We start from the raw sequence: 23,209 nt of genomic DNA on the forward strand, positions 1-23,209 counted from the left end.
CATATATATACATAAATATAAGTATGTATAAATAATTTTATACAACTATAGACAGGTATATATGTTTTCGCATATAGTTATATATATATATATATAATATATGTATGTATGTATGTATATATATATATGTACATGTATATGTATGTATACATATATTATTGTGTGTGTAAGTGTGTATGTATTTATTCATTTATATATATATATATATAAATATACACTTCCGTGCTTGTATACTTGTATATAGCTTTATATAAATTTATTTTATTTATTTATGTATATATATATATATATGTGTGTGTGTATATATATATTTATATAAATATATATATATACGCATATACACATACATCTATATATATATATGTATGTATATATATATATATATATATACATATATACATGGTTGTATACGTATACATTTGATATATATATATATATGTATGTATATGTATGTTTGCATGTTTGTGTGTTTGTTTGTATGTATGTATGTATGTATATTTCTATGTGTATGTTATGTTTATGTATTTCGTATTTTCACTCACACTCGTATATTTATATGTTTATAAATGTACCTAAAAATTTAATTTAATTAATATTTGAATATATTTATATATATATATATATATATATGCGCAGATATATGTATACATATATGTGTATATGTGTATTTTCGAATATATTTATGTGTTGTGTCTGCGTTTGTGTCCGCTTTTGCGTCTGTGTCTATGTTTGTTTGTTTGTTTTTGTATTGTACGTATACAAATACATATGTATGTCGATATCAGTTCCTGCATACTGAACGCTTGTATCTGTGTATCAATTCGTGCTTATGTGTATACCCGTGTGCATGGACTTGTAAATGCATACTTACATATTGCATTGTATTCAACGTTAAAAAATACGTTCATTTCGGATGTTAGGTTTAGGCGTAGTGTACCTCATTGAGTCATGACATTTATTTCTGGTGTAAATGTTAAATATTTAGTACGATAGTGAATGCTCTAGCTGCTAAATATCACTCATATATGAGATGATGTTTTACCATTCTTTGTGAAATATTGCAGATCTGTTGGACTACATGTATCAGGGAGGATCCATCGACAAGGTCGTCAGTACGCTATTCGAACGCACTCGCGAGAAGAATTGGATTGTTGCCATGAAATCTTTGGCTGTATTTCACACTCTCATGAAAGAATGTCGACGAGGATTTATGCGTTGTATGGCTTCTCGTCCTACCAACTTCCGGCATATGTATAACTTTCTTGACAAACTGAACAATGAAGGTACGTCTATTATTCGTTGATGGTACTTCTCTTATAGGCCTATACTATATCAATTTTAAATTATTGAAATGCTTTGCTTAGTCTGCATGTATGCTATTTTTCGCTCGTGGGCTCAGGAATGAAAGTATGGCGAAACGTCGATGTGCTTTCAGGAATACGTTGATACAGAATTTTAATCCTAAGTGAATGGCTGGGAGTCAAATAACAATAAGCGATAACCATAAAGCAATCAAAACTTCGAAGAAATGCATTGCTGATCAATCGTGCCTTGTCGAAATAATCTCAAAATTAGGTTTCGAGATGTCTTGGTTCATCCGTAAGTACGCAATGTACCTGGAGGAGAAGGTTGCGACCTGTCGAGAGTATGGTGTAGACTATGTTCATCATAACTCAGCGGCGTCTTATGCGCCTCTCGACAACAATCAACTTTGCAAAGCTGTGGCCGCTATACAAGTGCAGCTGCAGGTCTTGCTAGACGTCCAGGTACTGTTGCGTACTTGTTCCGGTACATTTTGTGGCCTGTGGTTTCCAAACGAGTTGCGTATAACCGTTGCTTAATAGTCACCTATCAACTCATTGCGTGCAGATTGTAAAAACAGGTGACAACATTTCTGACTGCTATTCATACTCAGCCTTTTTCGAATTCGCACGAGGGATGCGCGAGTTGACAATCTTGTACGAATCAAATGTTGTAGCATATTGAAAGGGCGTCGATAAAGGCAGACAGCTTTTGCTATACACTCGTCCTCAAAATCACTTCCTTTTTAAATTCAAACAACAGATTCCGTTCGAGGAGGTCACAAATGCGGTACAGAAGAACGCTTACATGATAATTATGAGGGAGTGTGTGCGGCTCTATGTGTCGTTGAATACGGGGGTCATCACAATCCTTGGTACAGTACATTTCTGTGTACAGGCCATGCTCCATCGATTACATTGTTAACGTAGACTCCGTAAAACAAAATATGTTTCCTGTGCTTGACAAGTACTGAGGAGGTTACTATCGTCTCTTCCGATTTAGTATATGTATCTCTCGATCTGTTCGAGCTTTGGAGATGAGGTGTCAAGTGATTTTTCTTGTAATAATGTCGTATGGTCGACTTCGTTTCATACAGAGAGGTTTTTCAAGATGTCTAAGAGTCAGGCCGAAAACGCTCTACGGATCTACGAGAACTTTCTTTTGAATATAAGCGCGGTTTCTTCATTCTTGTTGATTGGCTCCCGAATCGACGTCAGCATGTCAGCGGAAATCCCAGCTTTGAAATCGGTACGTCAGCACCGAGTGTCAAATGTTAAACATAAAACATACATTGTGCAATGTTAGACATATATATCGATTGATCCCAGCTTTGAAATCGGTATGTCAGCACCGAGTGTTAAATATTAGACGTAAAATATACATTGTGCAATGTTATACATATATATCGATTGTTCAACTGAATTTAGTTTGGAACGATTATGAAAGCAGGTTTTTTTTTAAATTCGAACTCATAAATATAGGTCCGTACTTTTTATCTGTTGACATATTTACGTGCACTATTACACGGCCATGCCACATTGATGATCGATTTACAACGGAAGTAAGCACCTATTTACCCTTCACAGAAATATATATATATATATATATGTGTGTGTGTGTGTGTATTTCTATTTCTGTATACACATATCTATATCTATATCTATCGATAAATATATATGTGTGTGTGTTTGTGTGTATTTATTTTTATATATTCATTCTTTTATATATTTATATGTATATATTATTTATATTATATAATATATAATCTATTTCTGTTTCTGTTTCTGTTACTTCTTATATTATATATATATATATATATATATATATATATATATATCCTGCTTCATTTTTCGTTTTGTAGCCACCGGTGACTCTGATTGATTCGCTACGGAAGTATGTGGGAGAGGAAGCCCCCGCTGTGGCAGAATATACACCAAGGAGCGAGAGCCTGTTCAAAACAAACAGCAATATAGCGCGCCAGGCACCTGGATTGTAAGTAGGGAGTAATGACGATGATATTTGTATGCTTGTCAACATGCCCGCTTGACACTCAATATAAGGTTACCTTTGTGTGTATACGGGCAACATGATAGAAAAGAATACCTACTGTGTGCTCCGAGGGTATGGAAGATCAAAATTATTACTTGTTTTCATTGTTTTGGTCTCACTTGCACTCGGCTTTTGCTAGATTGACTGCAAAGTCTGTAAATAATTTGATCGCCGCTGCTTGTCACATAGAGTACGCCTGAGGTAAAACTCATGCTTGCATCTGACACACTTTCGGTCGTAAATCGGGACGAGTGTGTGTAAACCGTGGCAATGTGTAATTACGCAACATGCATATCTACACTTGCACGTTCAAGTATCACATCGTGTCTTGAATTTCTTTTTCTGGCCCGTTGTTGTCTCTGTACAGCCAACCAATATACCATGGGCAAACATCGTCATCCATTAAACCTGCGGTTCGGTCGGCTGCATCCGATAGTGCAAAGACGCAACCGAGTAGGAAAGCGGGTATGTAGGAGTGTAGTGTGTAGCTCTTTCGATTTTGTGCATTATGTATACTGTGGACCGTCGCAAGATGATCGAGCACTGTCAAACGAGTCGAGCGCGGTCAAATCTTTGGTTTGTATCCCTACCGAAGCTTTATCTGTATACTACGTCTTTAAACGTACTTCTTGGACCATGCGCAACTTTAATTATGTTTCATCCAGTTTTTTCGCCAAGGTTACCAACGCGCACAGCTAATGCAATATGCACAGGTCTCATTGGGACGAGAGAATCTCTAAGCTTTTCATGCTCTCAAATATATTTCTTGTTGTTCAAACCATTTCATCATTTTTCTGTCTGATATCAGATTACGCTCTAGCAAATGTAAGTACTGTGGCGAAGCCAGCGGTGGCTGAGGTCAATCTGCTTGACTTTGATGACGGGCCTAGTACAGGCACTAGTTCCAATCCCTATGCCACTACTGATGCGTTTTCCGTCAGTGTCAGCACCAACAATCCTGGAGGCTTGCGTATGTTTTCTACGCAACTACTATAATAGCGGAAGAAAGTCTGATCTCTCGCGAGACCATTTTCGTGTCTAGGTGTGCATGCGTCCAGTTGCAGGTATCTCACCGTGATCAGAATTGCACGTAATCAGCCTCGGGGGATGTACAAATTAGCAGCAGGTTGATTTTGTGACTGACAAGTGCGAGTGTCAAGGCTCAGAGCGAGTATAATTTTCGAGTACATTCTGCTCTATTTCTGGTGTAACGGATCTGTTGATGTGCGTCGACAATATCGTCGCGTAGCTCTACTCTTGGTTCCTTCGAGTACATGCTTGTCATGAGATCTTAAGAACTTTCAAACTAAACGTTGCTTTCGCTTACCTTCAATCGTTCCATGTAGCCTCCGACCTGTTCGGACCGATCAGTTCTGGAAATCAGGAACTACATTCGGCACCTGCGCAGGGTGACGGACATCAACAACAAATGTTCAATGGTAAATGTGTCGCTGTGTCCAGATGAATGTTTACTGCCTAGTATTTCTCCTCCCCCGATTCCGTTACAGGCTTTGCATTGCTAGTGTCGTCTATTGTCTCGAACAGGACAACGACTACATTTAAAGTTTAAAGATGGACCCATTGTTTGCATCAAGAATTATGGTGAACCGCGCCTCCGACTGGTTATATATATGTAATTTAGATATGCAGCCAATGGCGTTGTTCATAGAAGCCGTCGTACGAGTGAAGAATTCCATAGGCGAAAATATATTGTAAGTTTTCAAGATATCACCAACGATCACTGACCACCGGAACATATCTACTTGCAGGTCAAGCTCAAGGGTACTACAATGCTGGAATGAACACGGATGCCAATTATAATACAAATACAATGCAGCAAGGAATGGGTGGAGGAGGATACAACAGTATGCGACAACAACAACCGTCGTACGGCATGCAACAAGGGGTGAGCATTTGTTAGATATAAGCCGAGTTGAAAAGTTCTGGCATTTTCTGATACTCTGCACTTATTATCCAATTGTTATTCCTCATCATTCTTTGGTTCTATCTGCTAACTCCAGATGAATCAGCAGCAGCCGTTTGCATCAGGCTCGAATCAGCCCAACAATTATTGCCTTAGTACTATTTTGCAAATCACACTCTTTCAACCTCCTTAAGTATGTATTCAATTGAAGTGTGTATTTAATCAATGGTGATTTTTGGCAGTCTGGGATTGAGGCATAGAATACTTAGGTAGTATACGGGTTCCTCATCGCACTAGTGTCAGCAACTTATTTTAGAATGTGATGTATCGGGATGGATCGAGGCACAACCGATCACATAATTCTTGCTATGCGTGGCGGGTTGTTTTAAGTCTGTGAACAAGGTTCGTATCACTACCACATTCTGTAAAAGCTCCAGGGTTTCTTTCATCTGCATGCCGCACTGTCAGAATTGCTTGTTTTTTTTTTGCCGTGTTGATTCATGCTCTGTCGTGTGCCGCATACGCTTACTTAATACAGCATTCACTTTCCTGTTGCTGAATATACGAAGGAAGCATGTTTGTAATTGAATGATTTCAATTCTCAATTTATTAGGGTACGCAGAATGGCATCAACTCAAATCGGTCATCCTTTGACCAATTTACGAGTCGATCGTCCTACGACCAAAACCAAAATCAATCTTCCTACGATCAAAATCAAAATGGCGAATCCAACGATCAAAATAATCCGTTTGCTATGACAGTAGCCGTTCAGCAAAACGATCCTATGCAACAAGCCATGGGAATGTATGACCAGAAGCAGCAGTACATGGGCATGGGTGGGGGTGGAGTACAGCAGCCAATGGGAGCGTACCAACATCAACCCTTGGGTATGAATCCGCGACCAAATGGGATGCAGCAAATACAGAATGGCATGCAACAGATGCAAATGGGTCAAAACTATCAACAGCAAGACCAACAACCTATGCAGAATAACAACAACAACTACCAGAACGATCCCTTCAGCGGCGCGGTGGCACGATCGAACAATCCGTTCGATTGAGATCGAGAAAAAAATGAGCAATTTGCGCCGTACAAACATTTTTGTAAATCCAGGGCAAGTAGATTACGTCTGCGATGAGAGCCTATCTGTGCTCGGGTTGAGATCGAGAAGAAAATGAGCAATTTGCGCTGTACAAACATTTTTGAAAATCCAGGGCAAGTAGATTACGTATGCGATGAGAGCCTATCTGTGCTCGGGTTGAGATCTCAAAGGCAGCAATTCCATTAAAAGTGTCGATAAGGAATATACTATTTTCGCTTGAACTGCTCATTGGTAACACTAAACTTGAAATCGCGTCGCTCTAGTGTGATTTGCGCGATGTCCATTAGTCTATTTTATCAACTTCGAATACCTATATGCTCGCTGTACAAGCTCTCTTGTTCATTTGGAGTCTGTGGCCGTTGTGAAATCTAATGTCACCGCAACATGCTTCTAGTATGTATGTGCACTTATTAATATATGCCTTTACCGCAGGTAATAAAACTACTTCATCTAATCGACAATCCCTATACCATTGTAAGCTAGGTAAAGGTTGCGCATTGTGGGCTGTACAAACCCTAAAACTGAGTTCTGATGAGAGGAAATACTTAGTATTAATTACTGTGTGGCTCTTTTCACCTTTCTTCCCTCTCGTATTAAGTGCATGAGCTAAGTCAGTCGCTTACGCCAGGCCATAGCTAATACATCATCGTGTATGCGCGCTCATCGGCAGCAATAACATGAACTGTACTATCAAGCTTTAACGTCTCGGTCGATAGGTTTACACAATTATCGCGCTCGCAAAGATACTTTTCTGCATACTTCTTTTTCTTTGAGCTCTCCCCTCTTCGAACAATCAACTCTCACATTCTAATTTCCATCGTATTCAGATTGTTCACCTCTCAGATTATTATGTTGATTCACTTTCAAAGCTAAGACGAACCTTCACAGGGTAACACCTGCAGCCTTCGCAAAGGGAATCTACAGCCTTCGCAAAGGGAATCTGCAGCCTTCGCAAAGGGGATCACGTTGCTTCGCAAAGCAACATCTGGTTGCCACTGCAATGCATTTATTCTTCTTAGCATCTGCATCCACTATTTTATCACCCGCACCACAGATCGAGTTTCGTCCACTATGCCACTTCTGTTGGCACACGGAACATACAACGAGTTTTATCTGGCGGTATGACCGCGATGAAACAAGGCCGGCACTCTTGCTCTCGAGTAAGCCAATCAGGTCTCGACATTGCTGTATATATGTGTGTAACTATGTGTATATGAAAAGCTAACAGTGTACGCCGATATCGCGCGATAAAAAACCATTTGGTTGTTTGGTATGTTTTGTAAATATATACAAATCAATATCAATTCAGACCAGGTAGAACTTAAAAGATTTAGTCTATATGTTATATCTACGTGTATGCTCCAAGTTGTCCACCATGTGTAGAATACTTGCACAAAAGCATACAGAACATTGGGCTTTTTTGTCTATGTTATACTGCTTGGTATGTCTCTGTGGCGATGCCGAGGTAAATTTCCATACGCATGCTGAACCGTAAGCTGAAAACGATGTACTATATGTTTGACTACGTGACATGTATTTTATGTTGTTCTGACCACAACTGAGGACAGTACAGGTGCGTAGCAAACACAACCGCTTATAGTGCAAAAGAAAGATCAGAAATTTTCTCCTGTATCTCCCTTCTGGGTTGTATGCGGCGACTCCAGGGTGCCCATCAAAAGTTTATAGATCATTAATGACCACATCAGGCGTACTTAACTATTAGAACCATCTGTACACGTGAGTATATAGATATATGTACGATATGTGGCCCTTTCCGGCCCAGCGATACTTTGTTCTGCAACTGTATACTACTGCTGCGGAATGGACTACGTCTAAGCGGGCAGGGTTCACGGCAATCATGATTACCATCCAAGACCTCCAACCAATAATCTTATTAGCACCAAGCCACTGGACACCAAAGGTCCATGACAGCAGATAAAAATGATTTGTATTGGGATTTCGTCGCTACAACACATGGGCGAACCATCGAAGTACTAGTCTAATCATAGTATCAATCAACTGCACAGTCAACTTGTGCATATCACGAGCCATGATACTATACGATAAATACTAGTGTCGAGTAAACTACATAGTATCCAATGCTTGGAAGAAATAGTGCGCGACTTAGTGTTTTAGAACATCAGCAATTCATTTTCCTTGAGCAAAACAGCTGTTTACACGACACTTCACAGCGCTACAAAATTGTAAAATTATCGTGCACAACCTTTTACTGATGCGATTGAGGTGATTTGAGTTCAAGAACCTGTGCCGTACTGCTATTGCTATGGTGAAGTATCGCTAGGTCACGTATCGCGCCTACAGAATCGATGTAGGAGTATAAGTAGTCCCAGCCGACAATCTGCCATTTAAGTACAATAATCATCCGATAACGTGGAAGAACACTTAAAAACACTTTCGTTTCTTTGAATTTCGTATATACTCCCAAGCTTCTCGCAGTGACTAATCATAAGACGGGAAGGATTAGGGCTTGATAGCGTGTTAATCAATTGAGAGCTATCTAATGGGCGCGTCTAACATTTTAAATACCATATAAGTGGATCCATATGTACATTGCGATACCACGTCAGGGAACAATATTATGTACATCTGTGTATAGCTTTGTACTACTCAAGAAATTTTCTTAGTTGGAAGATGTTGCGTTGAATATTTATCTAGATTAGTACACGTTTATGCCTCAGTGGTTGCTGTCTTGGCTTTGGGCTTCTTTTTCTTGTTCGTCTTTTTCTTCTTCACCTCCATCTCCTCGGCAAGCAGTGCCTTGAGCTCCTATACAAAATCACAAACGGGAATCAAAACGAATGTTTCGTGAGAATACCGGGACAAATATAATGGCATGCAGCCGTAAACAATTTCATATAATCTGACAGTAAAATTTCAATTGCGGCTATAATCAAGATATGTCCAAAAAAGAAAAACGCATTTGTCCAAAAAAGGAAATCGTGAAAATTTATCGCAAGCATACCTCCTTCTCGATAGACTTCTCGGATTTAACAGATTCAGCATCGAAAATAGATGGAGTCAAGCGAACAACACCGTTGCTTGTAAGCATAACTGTGTACTTGAACTGGGCAACCAAGGCACCTTCCTTGTCGCTCATGACAGGGTATGACTCTACTAATCCTTGCTTCTGACACTCGACGATACCCATTCGGGCCTTCTTCTCGTCGGTGCATGCTCTGTTAGCATATTGAGAATTTATCAAGATATCAGAAATGCGCATCGTTCGATGATGTCCTCTAGCCAAACATCATACAAGTCATATACAACGACAGTTCAACTTTTGGCCCCGATCAGGCCATGTTCGAGTAGAACATGTTACCACTGGACCTTTCCAAGATAAAAAAATACTCATGTCACTTTACACCCTATCGCGCACAAACGCTGACCACACCATTCAAAACGCATAAACCACATTAATGTGCCCAAAAAAATACCTTAAAGAGAAAGGCATCGTTGTGAAGTTGTTGCTGATTTCACTGTACACGGCACGACTGGTAGCCATTCTGAGCGTGAATCGTGTGTTGGTCTTCTTGAACACGGTGGTACGTCCTCCCTTCTCCACTGGCTTGCCATCTCCAGTGCTCATAATGATGTCGATGGCGAACACATCTCCAACCTCAAATTCGGCCTTCTTTGTCTGTGCTCTTCGCTCGGCATCGGGCGCCTGTAGGTGTAGGATATTCCACAGAGAAAGTCTGCATGAATATCACACCAAACAAATATTGCGAATGCAAATGCTTCGTATATGTGGTGGTGCGCACCGTATTAGACGAAAAAATCATCACCTATGTACTTCGCGCTTCATTCTTCACATTTGAGGGAATGACGGGGTCTCCAAATGCGTGTACGAAATACAACAAGTATCAGACTATAATATCAGCACATATAGCTCGAGCCATGACCTACTATGGGAATCACACAAGTACCTGCGGGATAACCTTAGCCTCTGCACCAGCTATCTCGTTCTTAGAGATTTGGTATGACACCATACCGGTAACGGCCTTGACACCGTACTCTTCAGCGACTTGATCGATTAGCTCGGTGCAGTCGAAGTTGGTCTTTTCTGTGGTCCATTCGAGAAGAGAGCAATAGGAAATTAAAATTTAAGTCGTTTTTAAACCAAACAATATTGAATCAATCAAAAAACACAAGATCAGCCGTTGTATGTACAAAGTTACAAGGATATCACTGCCGCTGGCATTAACATACCAGTATTATTTGTCAGACTAAAAGAGCCATATGTAAGAGTCTACGGGTGAGGTATACACAACCCCTACGACCCATACAACTGATAATATCCAAATACATACCAGCCTTAATGGTTCGGAGCACAGCCTCGGAGGCATTGTATGCAGCCATAATCACATCAGCAGCAGGGCCAGTGACAGGTGATGTAGCGTCCGCTCCTACAACGATAGTGGTACCAGCAAGAGCCATGAATCCGTCTACATGTGCTCCCATATCACTGTTGAAAGATAAAAAGATATGAAGATGAGTCAAGTTTTCCCTTCAAAAAACAGCTGCGATACGCAAGCAGTAAATATAATATTCACATAAACTATAAGCGCGCTTTCCGCCATCGAGGTATTATACACAATTCATATTAACAACAATAAGACATTGTGAGACAATTTAAATCGTATAATCAACTAATTAAGCAGCGTACCAAAAAAAACAGCATGTGTGTTATACTTGTAGAGATGTGAATGTTTATAGCGAACCACATGTTACCATGACGTGCTTGTCATCATTTAACTTGTACAATAATATACTATTTGCAACGAATATATCCTACAACTGCCTATGGTTACTTTACCTACTTACATATTAGGACATTCACAACAAACTTACATCTTTACCACATCGCCGTCCTTTAGCGTGACGCCCTCGTCGGAGCGGAGGGGTGAGTAGTGACATACCATTTCATTCAGCGTAATGCAGACGGGGAAAGCAACACCTGATGTGAATTAAGTTGTGATGACAATATAGTTAAGAAACGATTACAGAGTAATTCAAGAGTTTGAAGCTAGAGCAGGTTGACACAGAGTACATTAAAACGTGCATGTCCCATACTGTGCGTGAAAGCGCAAATAAATAGCTCACTGCTGTAGCCGACAAGCGGAAATCTAGACCTACGTCACTGCCCACTATGTGCACTAACATACAATACCACTTGGCCATGTACATGTACAAGCGTGCATCTTCTCCGTCTCATATACTTCCTACGAAGGCTATCGGTTTAAATAACCAACTCAAAATAGAAATCTACGACCGCGTTACGCATAATTCAACCTGTGCTTCGCGCAATACCTAGTGTGATCTACCATAGAGTTGTGCAACAATTGGATAGAGTATGGTCTTAAAACAATTGATGAGCTAACAGTGAAACAGTCACTTACCTCGAGGGATCTGCTTCGTCTTGCCACTCTCTTCGTCAGTGTAACCCTTCTTGTACACCTTCTGTGCCTCCTCGTTGACACGACTGTCCCCTACAGCACAGATTTCCACAACAGAGCATCCCTCCTTACACATGTCTACGACCTCCTTTAATACAACTGTTGGTGACAAACATAAAACAGCGTTAATTTTAATACTACTTTACTTCGATAATCGACAACGTACTTGGAATTCATTTGTCATGTAAAATATGTCTTATAACAATTGACATATACACTACTGAATAATGGGTAACATATTGAGTTATCATAACAGTAAAAATGTTTGTAATATGAGCTGCTAGTAAAATTTTGAAGTTCACTAATAGCACAATACGTGCAACATTGAAAGATTGCAGGCTATACCAAAACACAGAGCACACACCGAGTTTACTATTGCACTTTATCTTTCTTAGTGCATACTTTCATTGTTGAATACATAAAGAGCTAAATAGCAGTAATCTACGCTACCTCAAGTGCACAAGTTTAAAAATAAAGCCAGAGATTGACCCATTAGATCCATCTAGATCTCTCTGAAATCAGTATGTATGAGAACCAGCGCATGCATAACATCATTCTGAAAGCTTCACCTAATATTACAACTCATGATAGTTATATGCTGTGATAAGAATGCGATTGCTCTACGGAAAGAGGCAATAATTAACAACAGAAAATAAATGTACTATAATCATGTTCAACATAAATAGCAACTATATCAAAATGGGGAGATACAACAGCAGTGATGATAGTGTGTCAACTACACTGTGTTATACCGAAAACTGAACCAACCTGCTAGATTTATGCTTCTAGCTGTGCGATCTTCATACTGTACACAAATCAATCCTGAAAATTGAAAGAACCCACAAGTAGATCCAAAAACTGAACAACGAGCTACCCTAATAAACACGCTATACGTTGCGAATCAAAAGACACTATGCTCGGCAATATTAGTTCAGCAGCGACGCATATCCCCCGCAGACGTAATACATACCCTTCACTACTTCGGCCGCAGCCTTGTACTTGGTTACATTGTCAGCATCCTTGATCTGATCCTGAACATTCTCCTTTGGGGGTGCCATGGTGACTATTTCTTCTACGATGTGCAGATGTATGAGACTGCCAGAGTTTGTGATTAGCCTATTAGATAGTGATCTTTGCGTGTATTTGTTTGTCCAACATTCCAACATGTGGGCCTGCACTCTGGCGACTCTGCAGTCTGCAGTCTACAGCCAGTCAGCCAGCGCCCAAAACAAGTTATTTTCTTAAACTGAAAAAAAATAGATCATGGTCCATAATGATAGGTCTAAATATTATATAAGGAGACATTCAGCACAGTTTTGTGCTTAAACTCGAATAAACGACCATTAATATTTCAAGTAAAATATGAAAACGAATTGAACGTACGATATGTTATTATACGCCAATACAAAACTTTAAATTGTTTCCATTTATCTATTTATATATTGCAAGAATAGACGACACTTTCTCAATTTCCAACTTTTTAATTTGATTCATTCTATTTCAGGAGACACTTTTTATATATATTTTATCATAGAAATAGACTCAGAAGGCTATGTATTTATCACCAAAAAAACAAAACGTGTTGGTCGTTTACGTCGTGGTCCAGGGTTGTAGCCACGTCCCCAATACGGGAGCATATTCGGGCGCCCCAAATTCCCTGAATCTTTCCTTACAACGAGGTGTCCGTTGAATTTCGACAGCAGGTCAAATTTATCCTTGTCTATTGACCCGTATGAACCTTTTACAGTACAGTACATACATAAATCGAATAATAGGTGTTTACGTGCTATTCGTTCGTATGTAGCTTCTACATTCAATCACATTGCCACGAAACATTCCAGTTAATTACACCGCCCTTTCACGTTATTGCACAATTGTGATGGCCATGCTGACAAAGAGGGGTGTTAAAGGACCTTGACACAGAATTTGGCAACGGATGATTCTGGGGAAGTTATCAGGCAGATTCTTCTTTCGGTGAAGTGGCCAAAAAAAATAGTTTGAGTAGGTGGAAAACAGCAGTGGTTGCGGTGTGAGATTAAACCATACGTACGATCGCACTTTACCCCTGTTCACACTTGCATGCGATATATGAAACCTACTTACATACTTGTACCTCTCTCTCATATATATATATATATATATATATAGAGGTATATAGGTATATAGACACCCGCTGACATATCGTTGTACTCATTTGATACACCCAGAATTCGCCCCTGGTGTTGGCTGTAACACACAGGCGTGCACTTGTGGTAGACGAGGCAGACAAAGCACCCATTCACGTCACAGGCATTCTCACAGATACAGTAGTTGTCTGTTTAATGTCTTACCTGTCATTCCGCATATATACATATATATATGTGTGTGTATGTGTGTGTGCCACACCGGTGTGTCATATATATATATATATATATATATACTCTCTCTCTCTCTATATATATATATATATATGTGTGTGTGTGTTGTATGTGTTGTTAGTAATAGTAATAACTAATACAGTACATATATATATATATATATATATATATATATATATAATATTGTTATTGTTATTGTTTCAATCGGATGTTGTAGATGATAGGATTTTTTTAATCATTGCAGTGATAATTACGAACGGAAACACAATTCTATGTAGAAAAACTAAATCCCGTATCTTTCAGTATACATATATCGGGTGTTTAAGTGTAATATAAGTAGTAGGATAAGTATGAGGTGTGTGTGAAACGAAAGCATAACGTGTGTACTGATGAGAATATCTGCCTCACGGTCTATGAGACGCGACTTTATATGTGCTCATTCGTATTCTTCTTCAAAATTACGATGTTCTCGTCTCGTAAGTATCAATACTTGTGTGATTAGGAAGCTATCGTATCTTAGGAAGCTATCGTATCAAATCGTTCAGATGTTCACAAATTTAGGTATTCACTGTTGTACATATAAGATATTGCGACAATATTTTTAAAAAAGACGAAGAACACGCGTGTGATTGTATGGATTTATATGTATATATTGTTTTCCTTTCGATTGTCAACATCTGTACGGTATATATGTGCTACATGTGCGGTGTGCCTCCATTTTATTTATTTGATTGTGATATTTGTCACACCCGTGACCCGAGTGACCCGGCACTCCGACAGTCTGACACCCGCGACAGGCGTGACCGTCATGCCCTTTCCCCTTCCATCTTATCCCTCTCTCTATTTATTTATTTATATTTTAAAGGATCTGATTAGCTCAATAGTTTCGAATCTGATAAGGATTAATCAGAACGCTGATATTTTAAATATGAAATTATCCTAATATAGAGATCTTGGAACCTGAAGTTGAGAGAGATAAATATATATGAGCACTTTTTCGGACATATATAATTGGCCAAACGGTGCGATGTACCGGGTAATAGACAACTTGTGTTGAGAAGTGTTTGACTGTTTACTTTTAATACAATATGTTATTTGTCTCCTACGCCCTTGCTATTGCAGTGCTTGTATCAGCATCGGCTGCCGATCACGTGGAAATTCCATTGACCCGTGTATCTAAGCCGTTTTCAGATCGGTATGTTATACCCAAGAGTACGTTTCCACAAGTTTCTACATACATGAAGTCACATATGTGCATATATACATACATTTTCACATTTAAAGGATATATATATATATATATATATATATGAATTGTATATTTAACCCGTAATTCGATTATGTGGAGGTAGCCTTAGTCGGTTGAATCACACTGTATGTGGCAGAGTTTACAGCGGTGAACACTGTCCTTGTTGGTCGCCAGTCCCTCACCTACACACCATTAGGCAGTGTAGATAAATTTGTTTGTTTGAAAGTGGTCAATTAAATATTTTCAAAAAGCTTTTTAATTTTAAGTGTTTTTTTATGTGGGTGCTACCGACAAACGTCCACTATCAGCATGAGAATCCTTCGAGTGTCAAGCCATCACTGCTATTTTAATTGAGCATTTGCATAACATAGTTTGTCTTGACTCTCTTCACTATATCACAGGCAAATAAGCGACCTGCTCAGCGGAGACTTGTATTACCCCGCAGAAAAGGCAAATGCCAAGTTCGATCTCAGCGGAGGGGTGTTGACAGCCGGCAAATATCTACCGCCCATTGAGCATCTCAAAGGTACGTTACAAAAATATTCGAACGACGTTACGCCAGTCATGTGCGTGGTATCATAAAGATTATTATTCTAGTCTGCCTTGAATTCCAGGTTTTTACGTACATATTTAAAACACCTTCTAATTCATCATATACGAGATTCAATTGAAATACACGCATGCGTATTATTACAATTCCTTGTATAAATTTTTGAACTGAAAATCATATTTATTCGTTCAGATATCTCGAATGTCGAATATCAGGGACAGATTAGCATCGGCAGTGGGGGAGCTAGATTTCAGGTCGTTTTTGATACCGGATCTGCTAATCTTTGGATTCCATCTACCAGTTGCACTTCAATTGGGTGCTTCGGAAAGAGCAAGTACAATCATGTAGGTTGGATTGGTACAAGTGATGTTTAGAATTGATTTGATTCACATTCCCGAATGAAACTGCATACTATGCTAGGTTCTCACATGATGCTTAGCTGCCAATTTGAAGTTGTCATACACGACATAACAATGCAAACCATCCTTCGCACAGACCGCCAGTGACACCTACATCAAGAATGGAAAGTACATTCGTATTGCCTACGGAACTGGGGCCATGGCCGGATTTCTGTCTAAGGACCAAGTCTCCTTTGGTTCCCTGACAATTCCCAATGTTACATTTGCGGAAGCTAACTATATGGCGGATTTCTTCGCGAAGACACCTATTGACGGCATCCTTGGTCTAGCTTTCAAGAATGTAAGATTCTTAAGTGTTACGTGGTGCTGCAATTCTTCAATCCTTTCACGTAGTGTGCTGTTACTTGTGAGTGTTTTCACGCTGGTAGGACATATTAGTAGGCAGCAGAAAGACAAAGAGATCAGGATTTTAATTTGTAGTTGGGCAAGATTTAACTGGCATTGATGATATATTCAGTCTGTATGAGTTTATGGAAAGTATAATAGCGCATTCGTCACTGTTACCTCATGTACCGCTATGCTGAACATGATAGTAGAGCTGTTGGAGAGTCTCTTTTTGACACATGAATTCTGCTCGACTGCGAAGAGTGTACAGTGCAACAGACATTCGCAGGATTGGCTGAACTAACTTTGAATCTCTTATTTCTATTTTTGCTCAGATCTCCGCCGACGATGTGGAACCCATCTTTAAAACGATGGTCAAGGAAAAGATAGTGAAATCACCAGTGTTTGCCTTCTATATGTCTAACAAACCCGGAGATGGCAAAAGCGAGGTCAGTTTGCCAGTGTGTTCCCAATATCGCGTTGAGCAAAATGCAAATTGTATGTGCGCGTTACTTCTGTGTGGCGGTCAGTCAAGATAGTGTATCGGATTTGTGGTCGTGTAGATTTTGTGACCGTTGGACCGTACTGATTGAAATGCAAGGGCTACACCCATGCAACGCTATACAAGAAGATATTTGCGAGATTATTTCTCCTTTTGCAACCGCAACGTTTGAAATGAAGAGATTGGATGTCTTAGCTCGAGTCGATTAACTTCAACTATTCGCTCGAAGTGAAGTGAGACAATACTCATATTCATTGTTAGGACAGAAGTAAATAGAGGTATATAGTGCTATTGGCTGTGAACGCCTAAGTCGCTACTTATAAAGTGCTACCCTATCAGTTCAATTTCAAACCCACTCACATACGTACGAGAGGATCTATCTTAGCAGAGTAGGCTTGTATCACCCGTGTATTAATCTCGTACTTCACTACCACCTTGCATGCTCACCCGATATGCGAATATGTTGTACTCGGCTTCGATATTGACTGGTTGTTGTGGGAAGCTAGCTTACCAAATTCTACAATATCTATCGTTTATTCTCTGTAGATGACTTTGGGTGGCACTGACGAGCGTAAATATATTGGTAACATCACCTGGCATCCGCTTAGCAGTGTGGACTACTGGAGCATCAAAATGACGCAACTCAAGGTATGGACTGGATCAGGCACTTAGCTCTAGATTATAAGTGATAGTAAGGACTTTTTATGTATGTCGATCTCGCAGTGCTCCGATTCCAATATCTACCTGCCGTGCTACAACATTTCGTGTTGAAATATTCTGTTCCCATATGTGCTAATAGTTGCATACTCTTACCAGGTCAACAAAACAGTCATCTCGGCAGCCCCAGTCCACGCTATTGTCGATACCGGTACCAGTCTGGTACGTTAGCTGCACAGATTGGGTCGCTTACTTGGCATATGCGTGGCCATCTGGAGATAACGCATCGCAAGTACACTTACATATATTGTAACGCAGTATATTCAGGGATTGAGTTAGAATGTCCGTTCATTGCTAGTTGTAGTTTGTGGGGTTTTATGGACCGAACCATATGTCAAAGGCTGCTTTGTTGAGCTGTTAGATACATGATTGGTTCCGTATACGTCTCTCGAAGAATACGTTTTTGACCTTTTAGGACGATTTGTATACAGATTGCGGGGCCATACTTCGCTGTATCTATGTTGCTCGCTAGACTCGCAGTCAAACGGGACTGCAGCAATTTCGAAACCCTTCCTGAGCTATCGTTCGAAGTGGAGAATTCAACCTACACCCTGAACGGAGGTGATTATGTAATTAAGCAAAAGAATCCTCTCACACAAACGGATGAGTGTTTCCCTGGTATTCAGGTGAGGGTGTTTATACGTGAAATTTTTAGAACGCTCCCGAATATCTCAGACATACCCCATACTAGCACAACATAATCAAATCTTAGTGCGTAGTGTGTCGATCCATCTATCGCTTTCAAGTGCATACGATCATATATTGGCGACCATTCATATATTTGAACCGTAAAATCCAACTATTGCACACTTTTATACAATACAGCCAATCGGTATGGACCTTTGGATCTTGGGAGATGTCTTCCTGAGAAAGTATTACAACGCCTACGACTCCTCGGCACCTCCTAAAGTTGGCTTCGCACTTGCGGATCACTCGGATGATTGAAAGGTTAGGCTCTTGTGAGTCACTCGGATGGTTGAAAGGTTAGGCTCTTGTGAGTCACTCGGATGGTTGAAAGGTTAGGCTCTTGTGAGTCACTCGGATGGTTGAAAGGTTAGCATGCCCATACAATGTGTATGTCGCGAGCCTACACAAAATTTAATAGTAGCCTCTTCCAAATTAAAAGATTATCCCTCAGAACCCACCAAAAAATAATATATTTATGCAAACGCAATCGTGTTATTTAGTTTAAAGACAACGCTATCATTAACATTTGTGCTTTTTACAAGTTTGTTACTTGCTGCGATTTATACACTCCTCACGTACCATCTGCACGACAATACGCTATAAGGGTTGAGATAAACGGCACCCGTATATATAGTGTGCGCAATGTATATGTGTACCACGTCGGCAATAAGCATTGCCCCAAATGGATTTTTCCGACATAAATAATTGTGGTGGCACCGCACATGTTACAAGCGTGACGCCACGCAGATCAGCCGAACGACCAATTTATCTAATAGCATTAAACATGATTGGGAGTTATATGATCCCGGCAGTAAATTGACGTCTATTTATAAGCTACAAGATAGAAGCAAGATTCGTTGCATTTACCTTTCGTTCTACCCCAACCTGTTTGTGTGCCGCCTTGTCATTTCCACGGGTGAAATTGGTCACCATATTGTCAACACGCAAGATTTATGAAGCCCTCGTCAATGGACGTAAGTTTCAGCCCAGCAATACACAATTATAGTAGATAGATAGGAAAGCAGGAATCTGTCCGCCCTCTATTTCATCCACGTCTGGTCTCCAGGGCATATCAACCAGATATACCATCACTATAAGCAAAGGTCACTGGCTAGCCTGTCGCCGTTCCGGCTATCGCGTGGAGTCAGCGCATGCTTGGTAAAAATGACCGACCACGAACCGTCAGCGGTGCAACTCATTTGTTATGGGAAAAGACGCGCAAAGTGTATAGCGGTGTAGATCATGCATATTTTGACTGTATTATGATTCAAATTGACGTCAAATAACACTCCTTGATAAAATACAGTGGGTTTATTATAGCAGAGTAATCATGAACAGCACTTGTTTACAAATTTCCGCTTTCAAAAGGTAAGTATTCAACTGTCCGTACCAAGTAGCATACTCGATAGGTTGTTACATGATTTCGACTTTTTTCCTCTAAAAGTGTTACTCGGTGAGTTGCTTAGTCGGGGTCCTACAAACGAGTTCACATTGAAATCGTTATCCAAAATTGCATTCAAGTCCATTTTCAGGCCTTTCTCAGACAATAAGGCCTGAGAACTGGAGCGCAAGCGGTTGACGAGTTTACCAGGTGCCGCGACAATTAGCACCTCCAAAGTTTTACTACAGTTTTGTGAATCACCTATAATCTTCAACAAATCCCGGGCTGTAGTGCCAACCGTATGTCTGTTACCAATACTAATGATTCGCTGGCCAGGTCTTAACCCAGCCAAAGCCGCCATACTCCCAGGCTCGACACGAGCAATTGTGCCGTCTTCGATAAAAGAGAGACCTATCAGCCTTTTCTTTTTGGGCCGAGACGTACTGCTTGTTTCCCCATCACTGTCATCCGCATACAAGGCAAGGGTATGTTCTGTGAAGCTTGTTTTTTCAATGAGTTCAAGTGACAGTGTTCGACTAGAATTTAGCGCAGCATACACCTCGGTGACATCCCCTCGAAATTCCTTTGCTAGAATTCCATTGATACTTGTGATCTCATCACCGAAACCAAGGCCAGCTTTATAAGCGGTTGAATACGTTGATGAATAATATTTATCGACCCATGCTACGAACAAACGGTCTTGATGAAGCACGAACCCCGCCCCGAACTTTTTGAAATTGTGGGCCACACTGACCTCACGTTTGGACGGATACTTCTCCGCTTCACAGCTCTCTGTACCTGGCACTGACAGAGACAGGAGACTGTTCTTCCCTGCATAAACTGAAATCGGAGACATCTTCCTTTCAATTTCCGTTCGGTTCGAGCACTATGTTGACTTTAACTAATACTGTACCAGATATTTTTATGTGATCACCCACCAGCTATTGTATGTGATCACCTTGTATGTGATCACCTGTACACTATTTGTCAGTTAATTTATAATAATAAAAACTCATATGAAGTACAGTTCTATGTAAATATATGAGCGGTTGTCGACTCTGTGTTTGTATTTATATTATACAAAACCTCTCAGCGACTCACACTCACATCAACACCATGCAAGAGGTTTAGAAAATTTGCACTAAAAATGAGTATCTGTTAGACTGTTTGTATAACTCTATATAAATAAATAAATGTGCATCATACAATAAAATATAATATTGTTTGTGACAAGCAAACACCGAATCTCTCTGTAGAGACTCTCAAGTTTCTCACAACACGTCTCTGAAGGCATGATTATAACTGGTGACTGATGAGCACCGCTCCACTACACCAGCCATATTACTGCCTCTTGCCCGGAGGCGTCCGCGGCGAGGCCTGATGTCTAATGAGTGATAACAAGTGATATTAAATAAAGGGCTTGATGTTGACGGTTGAGCTATACATAATCAAAAACTCACACCTCCAAAGTACAAAATACTCTTTGTGGGTATAATCATATCAACAGGTAGACGTTTTTCATAGGGCAGCAATTGCACCGAGCAACGGGAAACTCCACTATTCTTCCCCTATACTTCCTACTACAGCAGCCAGGCTGAGCAAGCCTGCACACTCCACCGGTCCACCCTATAAAATTTATCGCTCATTTATCATTGGACAATCTTAGCTCTCTGTAATTACCGTGCACCTTTTTTTTAAATAATCATTAGTTCTGTACTGTATAGTACTTTTTTTCTCTCTATACATAGTGTAGACTGTAGACTGTACAGTGTAGTGTGTAGGCTGTAGAGTGTAGACTGTAGAGTCTGTACTCTGTCGACTGTTCACTGTTCACTGTTCACTGTTGTCTGTAGACAGTAGTCTGTAGACTATAGACTTTATATAGAGTGATCAAAGATTTTTTTTCGTTTATGTGTTCCTTTTGTTTCAGTAGTATTTAGTTACTTTTTTAAAAACAAAATTGTTTTTAAATATCATGATGATGACTGATGACTGAGTCACTGACAGGGCTGACACTCATGACAGCCTGACAGCCATTTTATTGATATAAATTATTATTTTTTCAAGTTTTTTTGTAAATATATAGATACTAAATCTAGTAGAGCACATTAATGACTACATGTGCCAACGATCAAATTGTTCTTTTTTTAGTTTTTAACAAATGACAGTCTGAGTGTCTGTCACTCTGACAGACTGAACTTCTGAAGCTTGGACACGCACAAATTATCCCGGACTCCCTGTACCGATATATTTGTGAAGACTGAAGATTGAAGACATGTGATGAACTAAAGACTGATGACTGATAACAGATTATTACAGATGAGGTTGTGTGCGTGACAAATCACAAAATAAGGGCTTTGGGAGCAGGAATTTGCTCCGGAGTAGAAGGGTTCAGAAATGAACCTTAATAATATACTATTTACGATAGTTACCGACGGACAATAGGTGAAGGGTTGTAGTAAATTATAGATAAAGAACACAAAAGACTCCAAGAGGTGTAAGCTCAGACTCTCAATGTTCTGATAGGTTCAGGTTTATGTAAACCGGGACTGGATGTAGGATAGGCTTACAAATGTGCTGGGTGGCAAGCATAAACTTGCACCTGTAAGGCTGTAAGTTGTGCCTAATCTGGACGTTTAGTGTTTCAGAAGGAGATGTTGTCACCCAATTAGGGATGATAGTTTATATGATAGATATCTTTGTACGTAGCCAGTGTAATAAAGGTTAGCAAGTATGATAGCAGAAGAAGCCTTGGGGCTGTGGCCCATGGAAGGGGCTCAGCAGAATGCTCATAACGAAGAGTATAAATACTGAGGATTTGGCTGCAGAAAGGAACAGTGCTAGCGGGTATATAACTTGTTATCTAAACTATATATATAAAAGGTTTTTGCTGTGAGTAATATAAATTGCGTCACTGATTTCCTCTTAACTACGGCTCAACTTACTTTCTTGTGTACACAGAACAAGATAACATTACCCTACGAACATTAGTATGTTGAAAGTAGTTAATAATATGGAGAAGATAAGGGCAAAACTCTCAGCAACAAGAAGAACGAAAGTAATAACGTTTGGAACAATACTCAGTCGGCAGTTACGGGTGTAGAAATACGGCCTCCGGTCAGTCTAAAATATCAAGATCAAATGAGATAACGCATTAGTTTTATATGTA

The 23,209-nt window shown here is 39.9% G+C and overlaps 4 protein-coding genes across 4 annotated transcripts in view; 2 read left to right on the plus strand and 2 right to left on the minus strand.

Annotated features, from left to right (window-relative positions):
* Positions 1 to 6,335, plus strand: part of SARC_07435 (hypothetical protein) — a gene marked incomplete at both ends in the record, with an annotated part of 6,918 nt that extends 583 nt beyond the window's left edge. Inside the window, 10 exons of the mRNA XM_014298619.1 lie at positions 1,065 to 1,283; positions 1,576 to 1,766; positions 2,065 to 2,176; positions 2,399 to 2,550; positions 3,164 to 3,294; positions 3,719 to 3,816; positions 4,160 to 4,321; positions 4,698 to 4,790; positions 5,121 to 5,257; positions 5,889 to 6,335. Of these exons, the coding sequence (XP_014154094.1) occupies positions 1,065 to 1,283; positions 1,576 to 1,766; positions 2,065 to 2,176; positions 2,399 to 2,550; positions 3,164 to 3,294; positions 3,719 to 3,816; positions 4,160 to 4,321; positions 4,698 to 4,790; positions 5,121 to 5,257; positions 5,889 to 6,335 (1,742 nt within the window). The remainder of the gene's footprint in view (positions 1 to 1,064; positions 1,284 to 1,575; positions 1,767 to 2,064; positions 2,177 to 2,398; positions 2,551 to 3,163; positions 3,295 to 3,718; positions 3,817 to 4,159; positions 4,322 to 4,697; positions 4,791 to 5,120; positions 5,258 to 5,888) is intronic.
* Positions 6,336 to 8,917: 2,582 nt separating this feature from the next.
* SARC_07436 (hypothetical protein) lies at positions 8,918 to 12,949 on the minus strand. Its single transcript, XM_014298620.1, has 8 exons — positions 12,825 to 12,949; positions 11,798 to 11,953; positions 11,250 to 11,355; positions 10,709 to 10,863; positions 10,325 to 10,461; positions 9,833 to 10,062; positions 9,361 to 9,574; positions 8,918 to 9,164 (listed from the first exon to the last, which is right to left on the minus strand). The coding sequence occupies exons 1-8, from the start codon at positions 12,910 to 12,912 to the stop codon at positions 9,066 to 9,068; spliced, it is 1,185 nt and encodes a 394-aa protein (XP_014154095.1). The 5' UTR covers positions 12,913 to 12,949; the 3' UTR covers positions 8,918 to 9,065.
* Positions 12,950 to 15,255: 2,306 nt separating this feature from the next.
* Positions 15,256 to 18,994, plus strand: SARC_07437 (hypothetical protein). Its single transcript, XM_014298621.1, has 9 exons — positions 15,256 to 15,406; positions 15,862 to 15,986; positions 16,203 to 16,354; positions 16,506 to 16,709; positions 17,089 to 17,202; positions 17,802 to 17,903; positions 18,072 to 18,134; positions 18,404 to 18,598; positions 18,798 to 18,994. The coding sequence occupies exons 1-9, from the start codon at positions 15,300 to 15,302 to the stop codon at positions 18,915 to 18,917; spliced, it is 1,182 nt and encodes a 393-aa protein (XP_014154096.1). The 5' UTR covers positions 15,256 to 15,299; the 3' UTR covers positions 18,918 to 18,994.
* Positions 18,995 to 19,432: 438 nt separating this feature from the next.
* Positions 19,433 to 21,337, minus strand: SARC_07438 (hypothetical protein). Its single transcript, XM_014298622.1, has one exon. The coding sequence runs from the start codon at positions 20,894 to 20,896 to the stop codon at positions 20,036 to 20,038; it is 861 nt and encodes a 286-aa protein (XP_014154097.1). The 5' UTR covers positions 20,897 to 21,337; the 3' UTR covers positions 19,433 to 20,035.
* Between the last annotated feature and the right edge of the window lie 1,872 nt (positions 21,338 to 23,209).

Source organism: Sphaeroforma arctica, assembly GCF_001186125.1.
Source record: "Sphaeroforma arctica JP610 unplaced genomic scaffold supercont1.590, whole genome shotgun sequence".
In the NCBI taxonomy this organism is placed as follows: domain Eukaryota; class Ichthyosporea; order Ichthyophonida; genus Sphaeroforma; species Sphaeroforma arctica.